General features: G+C 43.7%; 1 protein-coding gene across 2 annotated transcripts in view; it reads left to right on the forward strand.

The window, feature by feature from the left end:
- Window positions 1-1112: 1112 nt before the first annotated feature.
- Window positions 1113-12812, forward strand: part of KIF13B (kinesin family member 13B) — a 172619-nt gene continuing 160919 nt past the window's right edge. For both annotated transcript variants that reach the window (XM_060250097.1, XM_060250106.1), the window contains exon 1: window positions 1113-1258. In XM_060250097.1, the coding sequence (XP_060106080.1) occupies window positions 1204-1258 (55 nt within the window). In that variant the 5' untranslated portion in view covers window positions 1113-1203. The remainder of the gene's footprint in view (window positions 1259-12812) is intronic.

Below are 12812 nucleotides of genomic sequence, written 5' to 3' on the forward strand. Positions count from 1 at the left end.
AACTCTGTGGAAAACAAAAGCAACATGATTCCAATGTGCCGTTTGAAAGCTATAGCCCTGCAAGAACAGTAAAGGGCCCTTTAACAAAGCTTCTGTGGGATGTTACTTACTTATTTGCCATTAAAGCTTTAGCTGCCCAATCAAAAGGGACATTTTGCTCCAGGCTAGTTGGTAACCCTAGGAGGTTTTGGGGGGGGGGGGGGGTTGCTGTCCAGTTGCAGCTAATTTATAGCAGCCTGGTATGGTTTTCACGGCAAGTGCGACATTCAGAGGTGGTTTGCCATCGCCTGCCTCTGCATAGCAACCCTAGTATTATTTGGTGGTCTTTCATTCAAATACTAACAAGGGCTAACCCTGCTTAGCTTCTCAGATCTGATAACACCAAGCTTACCTGAGCTATCAGACCCTAAAACGGCAGGCCAATTCCACTGAAGCTAATTTTCCTCCTTAGGGCTGTCAGGTCTTTGTTGGAAAGTACCTGGAGACTTTGGGGGTGGATTCGGGGGAGGGTGGGGTTTGGGAAAGGGAGGAGGCTCGGCATGGTACAATGTCATAGAGTCCACCCTTCAAAGCAGCCATTTTCTCTAGGGGAACAGATCTCTGCCAGCTGGCGATCAGTTGTTAAAGGGGTAGATCTCCAGGCCCCACCTAGAGGCTGGCAACCATATTCTTTTAACACTCATCTATATAATTTAAAATAATCTTAAGCAAGCCGATAAAGTGCCCAGGATATATATACTACGATCGTAATTTCTCACTGGTTCCATCACGGTGTCCTAAACTGACCATTTTTTTATATTTTTAATATAAGCATGTTCATGGTTTAAAACTTGTTGTTAGCCGCCTTGAGCCTTTTAAGAAAGGCGGGATTAATTTTTTAAAATATAAAAATATGTGTTGTGCCTTCCACGCTTTGCGCACAACCCAGGTAGTTGCAGGACTACAATTCCCGGAAAATGCCATTCCCGCAGGCAAGGACTACGTACCCCGTCATGCAACATGACAAGTAGATTTAGGGCCATCGGGAAGGATGAGAAAGTCAGCGCTGCGCGTGGAGCTCTGGGTAGTGTAGTCCTTCTGGGAAGGTCCCTTCCCCAGATCGCGCTCCTCCTCCTTTCTCCTTCTCCTCTCCAAAGACGGAAGCCCGAGGACAAGCGAAGAGGAGCGGCGGCAAAGCTGCAGCAGCTGGGCTAGGCTGACGAGATGGGGGACTCTAAAGTGAAGGTGGCGGTGCGGGTCCGGCCCATGAATAGGAGGGGTGAGTTGGGAACCGAGGCGTGAGAGACGGTCAGAGTGGGGCTCACCCAAAATCCCAGAAGGGGAAGGCAGAGCAGACTATCAGTGGTCAGGAGGGAAGGAAGAGACCATGGGAAGGGGGATGATTCTAGCGCCCCCCCCCCCGAAAAGTTTGGAGGAGAGACACGGAGAGAGGGAGCCTACCATAATAATGTAAAGGGATGAGGGAGACAGACCATTATCTCCCTCTCCAAGTTTATGGGCAGCGAGAACCCCTCTCCCCCAGTGTTGTTCAGTGGGAATCAAAAATACCTGGAGGACTAGATAACCCGTGAAAATGGGAATGTTTCTGATCCCCAAAATAGGGGTGGCTTTCTTCCCTTCGATAAAATGGGTAAGAAGGGAGCACTACCCTCCAAAAATGGGGGTGGGGGAAGAAGGCTGTTTTCCACTTTTCACAATAAGTCAGGAGGTTCTCCCTGCTGCATGTGGGAGAACACATTGCAACATACAGTGACCTCCCTGAAAGGGAAGGGGTTGTTCCAGGATACAAGTTGGAAAGATTCCCTTTCGAGTATTGGAGGAGGTGAAGGAAGGTAAAGATGAGGGTGTTCTCTCTGTAATTTGGGAAGCGGAAAAGAGCAGAGACAGATGGAACGTCAGTCCTCAAGAGCTTGGTATTTGGACAGGAGAGGAGAAAGATGGACTCTTTCTCAAAATGAGAGAGCTTGTGTGGTGCATTAATTAGAGACTTGGACCCATCCTGCTATGGAAGCTTGCAGGGTGCTCTTAGGCTAGTTGCTTTCTCTTAGCCTCACCTGACTTACAGGGGGGCGGGGGGGGCGGGTTGTGTAGAGAAAAGAGAGGAAATCAATGTTGTAAGGTGCTTTTGGTTTCCACTGGTGTGAAAAGCAGAGTGTAAACGTCTAAATAAAAGTAAGTGAGAAGAGATTTTCTCCCATACTGGAAACGTGTTCTACAGAGGTCCTCCCCATATCAGAATTGAGGCAGCTGGGAACTTGGACTTCCTAAAGTAGTATCCTAAAGAGATAGTAAGGTAACCACCCCCACCCTTCTTAGAGCATGTTGGAGTGTCTTTCCTCTTCTCTTCCTCTTCCCTTGAGGAGAAGGAAAGAAACCTTTTCCTTATTGCACATGTGTCTATTTCAACCTTCTCAGCTGAAGATGAAACTAGGTTACTGTATTATCCTGTGTCATTCAGATCAGGGCTAGGAAATGGGATCCAACCACAACACCCCCGCTGTGCATCTTGGCTGAGAGCAATTTTCCCCATGTCATTATGCCTGGGTTTACAACAGGTGTCAACAGACAGATGAGGTAATAGGAGGCACATGGAGGTAAAGGAGAATCGACTCTCGTAATAGTACAGCAGGGGTGTGTCATGTTGAGGCAGTTAGATGAGAGAGAGGATTCATCTTTGGATAATGTTCTAAAGGGAAAGAGAGAAAGATGTGGGTGTTCTTAGCCTTATTAAAATTCTTAGATGGTGCAGAAGTGGCCTTTTGCCCAGATGTGCTTTAACTAGCTGAGGTTAATCTCTGTGTTAGTTGACAAATGTTAGTTTTGTTAGCTTGGCATTTGGGAGGGATATTAGCAAGTTTGTAAAAAGGCAGCTTTTCCCTGCAGCCTACAATTCTGGCGTGTGGTTTGTCTCCTCATCCCCTGTTAACTTGAAGGCAAGGAAATGAATATTTCATAGAGCTAGGCATTAAACTTTTCACATTTCAAGGCACTTGGCTGCCATATGTTCATGCTTGCCCTGCTGAAGGTCTAGTATGTATGAGACAGTGATATTAACCAAGGTATTTATTAACTTCATTTATACGCACCTTTCTCCCCAATGGGGGCCCAGAGTGGCTTACATTATTCTCCATTTTGTCTTCACGACAGACCTGTGATGTCCCCACATTCTTGCCTCAGACCTGAATTCTTTGGTATCTGTGGGCATTTATTGCTGTCTGTCATCATGGTTTGCTGAAGTCCCCCCCCCCCCTCTCCATGCTCCTTTTAAAAGACTTTTAAACTTTTAAAGCATTGTCTTCCCTAATGCATCTTTTTATTACTGTGGCGCCATAAACACCTGTGGGCATGGGGGTTTTCTTCAGTGGTGCCTGTAAAGTAGTGAGTGCATCTGTGTTCTTATTACTTATTTATATGCAGCCTTTCAACTTCTACTGGAGTGGATGAACCCTCTCCCTGGATATCTTACTGTTTGCATGAGCCATCAGGTGTATCCTGGCTCCAGTTTGCAAGCTGAGAGGACTTCGATTAGGCTGTGACCAAAAAAGTACTTTCTCTCTTTCTTGAAGAGAATCCTGTCAGGTTTGGCTTGTCTCTTTGCTTCAGGCATAGTTCTGCCTTGTTTTTTCCCCTAAAAAATAGGTTTAAACAGCAAACCCATTAGGTAACTGCAGTTTCTCTACCCATAGTCCACATTTGGGTATGTGTTTGTTGTAGATTATACCTTTGTCAAGGCTTTTTTTGAGCAGGAATGCACGGCTGGCTTGGCATCAGGCGGTGTGGCCTAATACGCAAAAGCATTCCTGTTGGGCTTTTCCCACAAATATGGTTATGTCAGAGATGTGGCCTAATATGCAAATAAGTTCCTGCTGGGCTTTTTCTACAAAAAAGCCCTGTGTGAAAATGGTGATGTCAGGGGGCATGGCCTAATATGCAAATGAGTTTCTGCTTGGCTTTTTCTACAAAAAAAGCCCTGCCCTTTATAATGGCACCATTTTAATGCAGTTTAGTGCAGTTTAGTGCAGTTTAATGCAGTTTAGTGATTAGAATGTCAGGCAAGGATCTGAGAGACCGATGTTCAAATCCCCACTCTATTAGAGAGGCTTGTGGGTTGCTTGATCTATCTCTGCTCACTCACTGTGGGTGCCGCATTCCCCACCCCCTCAGCACTTCTACAGTTCCTTTTGTCTCCTCCCCCCAAAAGGGGATGCTTGGCATATGAGGAGACATCATAAGTTCTGTGGTGGCACAGCGCTTTTGTTGGAGGATATGGTATTTATGCTGCGACAATCATTTCAGACCTTATTATATTTGTAAAGTTATATTAATGTGGAAGGAATTTTGACACAGCTTGGTGTTGCACAGTTAGTTGCCTTGAGTCTGAGGAGATGAGGTGGAATGTAAATAAATTTGTCTAAACAGTGGATAGCACAGGCAATATTAACTGGAAACCGTGGCAGAAATAACTGAAGTTGCGATTTCCTAACTTTTGTGAAAGTTGTGTTGCATTATTGAAATGTAGGCCTGTTTTTACATCTAGAGATGTTGCAGGTCTGTGATGTGATGGATGTTAAATGGAGCATGCTAACTTAACAGATGGAGTTTTAAGGAGAAAGGCACTACTCTCTTTTTGAGGTTCCTGTATCAATCTTGTCTCTTTTCTGTCATGTGTGCCAAAGCTTGCCGGTCAGTTTGGAGGAATGGCATCTATTGGGTGCCATTGTTCCCTCTAACAATAGCTGTATCAGAAGAAGATGGCTTAGTGATCTATGTGTTAGGCCTGAAATGCGTAGATTCCCTGGAGCCATATGTTCGAGTCTCAAGCATTTTAACTTTTCACCTTCCAAAGGTAGAGACTGGGATTTAATACCAAGCAGTTTGTTGGAAACAATGTGAGATTTCTGTCTTGGCTTTACAAAGATCTGCCTGGTATAGTGTAAAGGTGCCCACATCTGTCCTAGTTTCTGAGCTATGCAGCATGGGTTCAGTATTTTGCAAGGAGGAATGCATATTTAGAAAACGTGTACGTCACCTCTCCAGGGACCTGCTTGAGGGGGCTTGCAAAGTAAAATCTGTACAATAAAGCCCTAAGAACAATCGTTATGTGCAGGTGTATTTAATGAAGAGCATACATGTGAGCTTTTCAGTAATTTGCATGATCTTGTAATGGACGGAAACATCCTCCTCCTCCAAATTGTCCTTCATGCATAAGGTTGTGGTTCTGTAGTAACACAAGACCAGTGCTGGTTTATGGCTGTAACAGGCAGCACTGTTAATTGCCACAGAGGTCTGAGAAATTCTAGGACAATATTGCCAGTAGGTTGCAGATCCTGGTGATCATGCTGTTCATGAGAGCGAGCTCTCCCACAGCATGGATTGGATTAGTAAATCCTAAAATGTGGACTGGAGGCCCAGAACTTGTCTCGCCTTTTCAGGCTTGAGCTTATGAGGGCTTTCTGATGCAGGGCCATGAATTGTTTTGGCCTTCCCAGGGGCTGGTCCTCTTATGTGTGATGTGCTGATACTTAATTACACAGTGTGCACTCGATTCTCTGGTTTAGCCATCTTGAGTAAACAGGATCCTGGGTGAACACCCTTTCTTGCATGACTTGTGTTTCTATTACTGTGTGCGTGAGGCTTCAAGGATGGTTGTGTTGTGGGCATTTGAAATGAAAAGTGCCCGTATCGCACACAAGCCCTTGAATAGGTGCTGATCTTTATTATAGGAAATTAATTGTCATTAGACTAATTAGCCTTGCAAATAAAGTGCCACACTCTGCTGCCTGCTGGCAGCATAAACAAAACCCTCATTTGGATCCGTTCTCAATTATCCTTTTGAAAAACCAAGAAAAGTTAACAGTTGGTTAATTGGCTTTGGAACTTACACTGCATCATAAACTGGACCGTATTGCAAGACTAGTAAAACTTTGGAAAGCTGTGTGATGGGAGAAGTAAAGCACGTGGCTGAGGAGTTTGTTTCAACATGCTTAAAATAGAACAGTGTCTGACAAAAGACTGCAGTAACATCAATCTTGAGGCAAGTCTTAGTGCTCTGGCTTGCAAGTAGATGTATCTGTTTTTAAAAGAAAAAGTGTTGGGTGATTTTAAAATAAAACTGTTGGGTTCATTTCTATAGATTTCAGGTGCATTCCCTGTGTCTGCAAGATTAGTGTTGTTGCTGGAGGGGTGTGGTATGTGTCACTTTTAATAGCAAGTCTGAAATATGGGCGGTGTAGAGAAATGTCTTCTACTAGGACCTTAGAACATACTTATGAACTAGTGATACCTTCCATAAAAAGAGGGTTTTGGTGGTGCCCTCCCCACAATTGATGGGTCAAAGAATTATCACATCAATTACATTTGAGTTTTTCACCACTTGATCCATTCCTGTTCTCTCAATTACTTTGTTTCTTGAATTTGATCTTACCATATCTCAAATGCTCTGTACATAAAAATGCGTCTTTGTAAGTATGGTCACAAGGAAGTTTTTCTTCCTTAACTGTTCTTAGGAGCAGAACAGGAAGACACATGGAACTGCCTTATAATTAACCAGACTATTGATCCATCAAGGTCAGTATTGGCTGCTCTGACTGGCAGCAGCTCTCCAGGGTCTCAGGCAGAGGTCTGTCACACCACCTGCTACCTGATCCTTTTAGCTGGAGATGCTGGGGATTAAACCTTGGGCCTTCTGCATGCCAAGCAGATGCTGTGCCACTGGGACAATTCATGCTGTGAATTGTGCACTGGTGACACCAGGACCTCTTGGATTTCTTGCTTAATTATCTGCAGAGAGCTCTAAACAAGTATTATGTGTTATCCAGCAGATGTATCCATGCATAATTAACAGATAAATTTCCATGGCTTGAAAATTTCATGGGTTGTGCTGGATTTTTATGATTGCAAGGGGGAAATTGTAAAGACCTGCAACTTCCAGAAGCATTTCTTTAAGGCATGCTACTCTAGCCCTATTTTTGCCCCTTCTATTAAAATCAGGATCACAAAGAGTTGGACTTGACTGTGCGACTGAACAACAACAAATTAAGACCAAGATGAGTAAATTGATGCAACTTCAAGCCAAATTCTGCCCCCCCCCAAAAAAAAAAGTTGAATTGGGGCACAGTTGATCTGACAGCTTTCTTGCACAAGTTCTGCTTAAACGAATGCCAAGTAAATTCAGTGCAGCTTATGCAGGAGAATTTCCTGCTTGACTGTGCCCTTAGTTGGCATTCCTGGCAGCATGCTGCCTATAAGCTGGGCTTTCTGCATTCTTTCCTTTCTTCCGCATCTTGGAGTCGGTTTTCAATTTTAGGTTCTCAGTCTGGGGTTGGAGCTGGCAGCAGAGATGCCTGAAAAACAGCACGTGTTGGCACAGGAAGTCTAGGAGACATGTGGCATCTCATGTTTCTTGCTTTTAAAAATTTGATTTCCCTAGCCAATGATATGACTTTGGAATCTCTCTTTTAAAAATCTCTCTCTCTCCCTTTCAAAACACCAACTGGCATCCATTTGCAGCAGCAAGGAATAGTCCAAAATAAATAAGAACTAATGAAAAAAACCTCTGTGGTTTCCAGTTTTCTTTTCTTTTTAAAGCAAGGCTGCTCTTCAGACATTCAATGTCATGTCAGATTGGATCCAAATGTTTTATCTCCATAGTTTTGATCGGTGTTACTACGAATTCTGGAGTTCCTCATGATGTGTATCGGGGAAGTTTTGTGAAAAGAGTAATAAATAGGCTACCCAAAATAAAGTTTGTTCATCTGTACTGATGTTTCCCCATGGTGTGCGGTTAGCAGCATGGAAGATTTGGGTGTGTTCTCATACAGCTTGTCATGTTGAAGCTGTTACTAAATGGGAAACTCAGTTTAAGTTAGTTAAATTCTTTTATAATGTTGTTTTGATTGTTTAATGCTGATTGTTTTAATGTCTGTAGTTGTTACCCGCCCTGGTTACCCCCACTTGTGGGGAGGGCGGGTTCAAAATTGACAATATAATCTGAATAATGTAATTATACTTTTTTAGTTAATGTGGACAGCAGGGAACATAGTGGCACATGAAGAGAATAGCTTAGAACACACTCTGGAACTTTCACAATGTGCAGGATTCCTCAGACAGATCTATATAACGGGTTGTGTGAAAAATATGAAATTCTGCTGATTTCACATTGGCATTTTTTCAAACAACCAAACAAACCCTTTTGCAACATAATCACTTGATTGACTGCTGTATTGTCACTAGACTGCCTTTTCCTTAGAAACTTGAAATCTAACATGCTGAAGGTGCAAGAATTTATCCAAAATGCAAATGTTTTATCCATGCTGACCATGAGTGGACTATGTCAAGAACTGAGGTGTGCCACACATTAACCCAGCCACAGACCCACTTGGTACCCAAACCCAAGAAGAATAAAGGTCTTGAATTGCGCTGAATGCCATCCATAGCAAAAACTGGACCCTAAGATGCCCTTTAGGAACAGGCGCTAATCTACTTGCTCCAGGGCAGCAGTACTCCTTTTCCAGGGATATTAGACTACCAAGCAAATTGTTAGAACAGCCACTTTCCCATCACTCAGTATTCCTGGTGCTCTGCATTTAGAGCACACATTACAAAATCCCTCATGGTGTAGTGATCCAATATCAATAGTATGTAAAACACACACACACACATAAAGCAGAAGACAAAGTTCACATTCTGTTACTCCTGTGGACTGTTGAGTGTCTTTCTAAATTATGTTGGTTAGGAGCATTTCCTTGGCTTTGCAGATGACATTGGGAATGATTCATATGAATGATTCTGGGGTTACGTTGCTTTCACAACGTTTTCATGGCAGACTTTTTACGGGGTGGTTTGCCATTGCCTTCCCCAGTCATCTACTCTTTCCCCCCAGCAAGCTGGGTACTCATTTTACTGACCTCGGAAGGATGGAAGGCTGAGTCAACCTCGAGCCGGCTACCTGAAAACCCAGCTTCCACCAGAGATTGAACTCAGGTTGTGAGCAGAGTTTAGGACTGCAGTAGTTCAGCTTTAACACTCTGCGCCACAGGGAGACAGAGATTAGACACAATCACTAAAGTGACCCACTGCCTGAGTTCCTAACACTAAACAGAAAGCCGTTGTTGATCCTGACTCCATGGAAGGAGGTAAAAGTGGTTTTGTTTTAGCCTGTGTCTTCTCCTTAGTCCTAGAACTGCTCTGTCTTGCATCCATCCCAGAAAAGGTAAATATTCTCAATAGGAGAAAGGTGGTAGGGAACACAGAAGAACGATGCTTTACATGAGATGGAAGATAAATAATCCATGTTCTTTGATATTTATGATGGATGTACTGAATCAGTTGCAGAGACCATGTAGTCACTAGATATGGAACAGGAATAGAATGTTGCCCAGCTAGATTGGTGGACAGCTCCTGCAGCGACTCACCACTCTCTGCTCCCCCACCCCATATCAAACCATTTTATATATATCTATCTAGTTCAGGAATGGCCAAATTGCAGCTCGGGAGCCACATGTGGCTCTTTCACACATATTCCATGGCTCTTGAAGTGCCCTCCAGTGTCGGCCAGTTTGGAGAAGGCACTTATGTCTTTAAATCACTCCTCTAAGCCATGCCAGTTGGCAGCTTGGAGAATGCATTTAAAGTTAAAGTTGCTTTCTTTCCCTCTCCCCCATCTATTTGCCTTCCTTCCTTTCTGCCTTGCTCTCAAGCATCTGATGTTCATGTCTTGCAACTCTCAAACATCTGATGTACATGTCTTGCGGCTCTCAAACGTCTGACATTTATTCTATGTGGCTCTTGCATTAAGCAAGTTTGACCATCCCTGTATGTGTATGCATGTACACACACACACAAACTACTGTGTTTTGTGATGATTGACAAAGATGTCTTCCCCATTGTTTACAGTACTCTACAAAGAGATTTAGCCACTTTCTAATGAGCGTCATAAATCGAGTCTTCAGCAGTTGAATGTTTAAGTTCAGATTTTGTTCTAAACCTGTTTATTTAAAAAAAGAGAATCTAAGTTATTCCAATCTAAGCCTATTGAAATCAATGGGCTTCAGCTGAAATAACTCTGTATAGGATTGCACTGTTGTTGGAGCTGATTTTTTTCTTAAGTCTATTTAAATAGACAGTTGTGGTCCTGGGTAGCCTGAAGTGGTCAGCTCTTAGCAGGGTTGGCCCAGGTTAGTATTTGGATGGGAGACCCTCCTGAGGAAGTCCAGGATCACTGTGCAGAGGCAGCCAGTAGCAAACTCCCTCTGAACTGCCCTGAAAAACTTGCAGGGTTGCCACTTCAGCTGTGACTTGACATCCCTTTCCACTCCCACCACATCCCCCCTGACTTGACCTTGTATCCATTTTGGAAAGGCTAATCTGCTTCATGAGAATCTGTTGTTGATTTCTGTCCCTCCATAGGTTACTATACCTCATCTGAGTGCTCATAGGTATGAAACTTTTATTGCTGCATGGTGGCTGATCATGTCTGAGAGGACCAGTAGTTGTGGCTTTCTTGAGGATAGAGTAGGGCCCCCCCAAGAATACAGGTCGTTGTGGTTGCTTAGAGAGTAGTGGGGCTATGAGAATTCAGAAATTGCAGTTATGTGCACATGCACTAACATATGGTTATGAGAAAATAACCTTTTGTGGGGGGGGGGTGTTCCTTTCATTCATTCAAGCGGCCCCGTGGTGCAGAGTGGTAAAGCAGCATTACTGCAGTACTGTGGTCTGAACTCTCTGCTCATGACCTGAGTTCAATTCCGATGGAAGCTGGATTCAGGTAGCCGGCCCAAGGTTGACTCAGTCTTCCATCCTTCTGAGTTTGGTAAAATGAGTACCCAGCTTGCTGGGGGGAAAGTATAGATGACTGGGGAAGGCAATGGCAAACCACCCCGTAAAAAATCTGCTGTGAAAATGTTGTGAAAGCAATGTCACCCCAGAGTCGGAAACGACTGATGCTTGCACAGGGGACCTTTCCTTTCCTTCCTTTCATTCCACGCTTGGGACTTTCTACAAAGTCTCCTTGAGTTTCTTCTGACCTTCTGTATCCTTCAGAGTGAGATGCCCCATTGCCTATACTGAGTGATGTCTGGGCTTCATTTCACCTGTATTAAAATATTTCCCCAAGGTGATGGAAACTTGAGAGTCCTGTTTTCCAAACACAGGAAGCCGATAATGATCTTGTGATGGCATTTTCTTTAGTTTCATTGAAACAAGCAAACTGTTACTGTGCTCTTCCAGCCTCCACCTCCTCCAATCTTTCTCCCCACCTTTCCTGAGTATTTTTTTTTTAAATCTCATTCAAGCAGCTTGGATGTTAATGGCTTCCTTGGGATCTGATTTACTTTTAAAATAAACTGAATGCATAACTCAGGCAAAGTTGGGTGTGGGCATGAGTGGGAGGGGATATTTTTAAGAAGCCAGTCCTAGATAGCAGCATTGCATATTTAAATTCCTGGACATTTGCGCTCAAGGCAACCCCATCTTCCCCCAAACCCTACACTACACAAGGCATTAGGTCAGAGTTTCATCTCCTGTTTGTAAGCTTACACTGCAAAGGCTTCAAATCCCCATTAATGACAGATTGGAGGTAGGAGGGAAGGTGGTGGTAGATGAACAACTGTTACAGGGTGGTGTTTTTTTCCCCTTCCACTTTTAGGGGCTCTTTAAATAAAACACCTGTTTTCTGTTACAAGAAAAGCTCTTGGGAGAGAGGAAATCTTCAGCCATATTTCCAAAACAGTCCTCCTGATGACTTGGTTAGAACAGTCTTCCTCTCTTGTTTCTCCCCTCCCCCAGTCTATAGTCCAGCTATGTCTCCAAGGCCTTGTCACCCTGAATTTGTCTGTGCGAACACTGCAGTGTATTTAGCACAACCAGAGAGAGAGAACCAGAAATCCACTTGAAAGCTGAAACTGTTACCATGTTGTTGGCATGAAATTGGGGTGTACTTGTTATCTGGGTTTGGTGTGCACAAGTTGAAAGTGGGCAGGATGTGTGTGGTTCATAGCTGGAGCTATCAAAAATATGATTCTTGTTTATCCAATCCACTCTTGGCAACCCACTCTTTCCTCCAGGGAGCTCAGGGTAATACGATTGATTTTGCCTTTGCAGCACCACTGTAAGAGGTAGCGGTTCAGGTCTTTGTGGCTGAATGGGGATTTGAATCCAGTCTCACCACCCCCACCTTCCAAACTTGTAAGCAAGTCTCCATTTGATCTAAGTTCCTCAAGGAGCGGGATGATGGAGTCCTAGGAAAAGGGTTGTAAGCTATGCAAGGGATGATTTGCCTTGCAGAATGTAGTTGAACCATTACAGGGTGACTGGCTATTCCAGAACCTTTAACTTTTGAATTCTGCTTTTCCTTTTCTGCCCCAATATATTAAACTTTGAGGAGCAGGGTTCAGGAGAGTCCAGAATTGATATAACCCTCTGTTACTTGAATGTTTACAATGGTGTTTGAAAGAAATCTCTGGTCTACAATGAATCCCAAACATCCAGGCCTCAAAATTCAAGCAAATGTAGATTCCACTGTGATTTCATTTTGAGGTTATGGGTCACATACATTTGGTTGAAGTTTTTAAAAAATTATTTTTAGTGATTTCTGAGTTTGTTTTCATGTCTGCATGTACCATGTCTGCTTGTACTCCACAGTTACATTTGATTTTTCTTCGGCTGTTTACACCTTTGTTATCTCCCCCTTGGAGACCCTATGCAGCTTGCAGTAGTCTCCTCTTCCATGTTGGCCTCACAATATCAACCCTGTGAGGTGGGTTAGACTGGAAGAGAGTGACTGGTCCAAAGTCAGCCAATGAGCTTCAGTG

The sequence above is a fragment of the Heteronotia binoei genome, chromosome 1 (genome assembly GCF_032191835.1).
Source record: "Heteronotia binoei isolate CCM8104 ecotype False Entrance Well chromosome 1, APGP_CSIRO_Hbin_v1, whole genome shotgun sequence".
Taxonomy (NCBI): domain Eukaryota; kingdom Metazoa; phylum Chordata; class Lepidosauria; order Squamata; family Gekkonidae; genus Heteronotia; species Heteronotia binoei.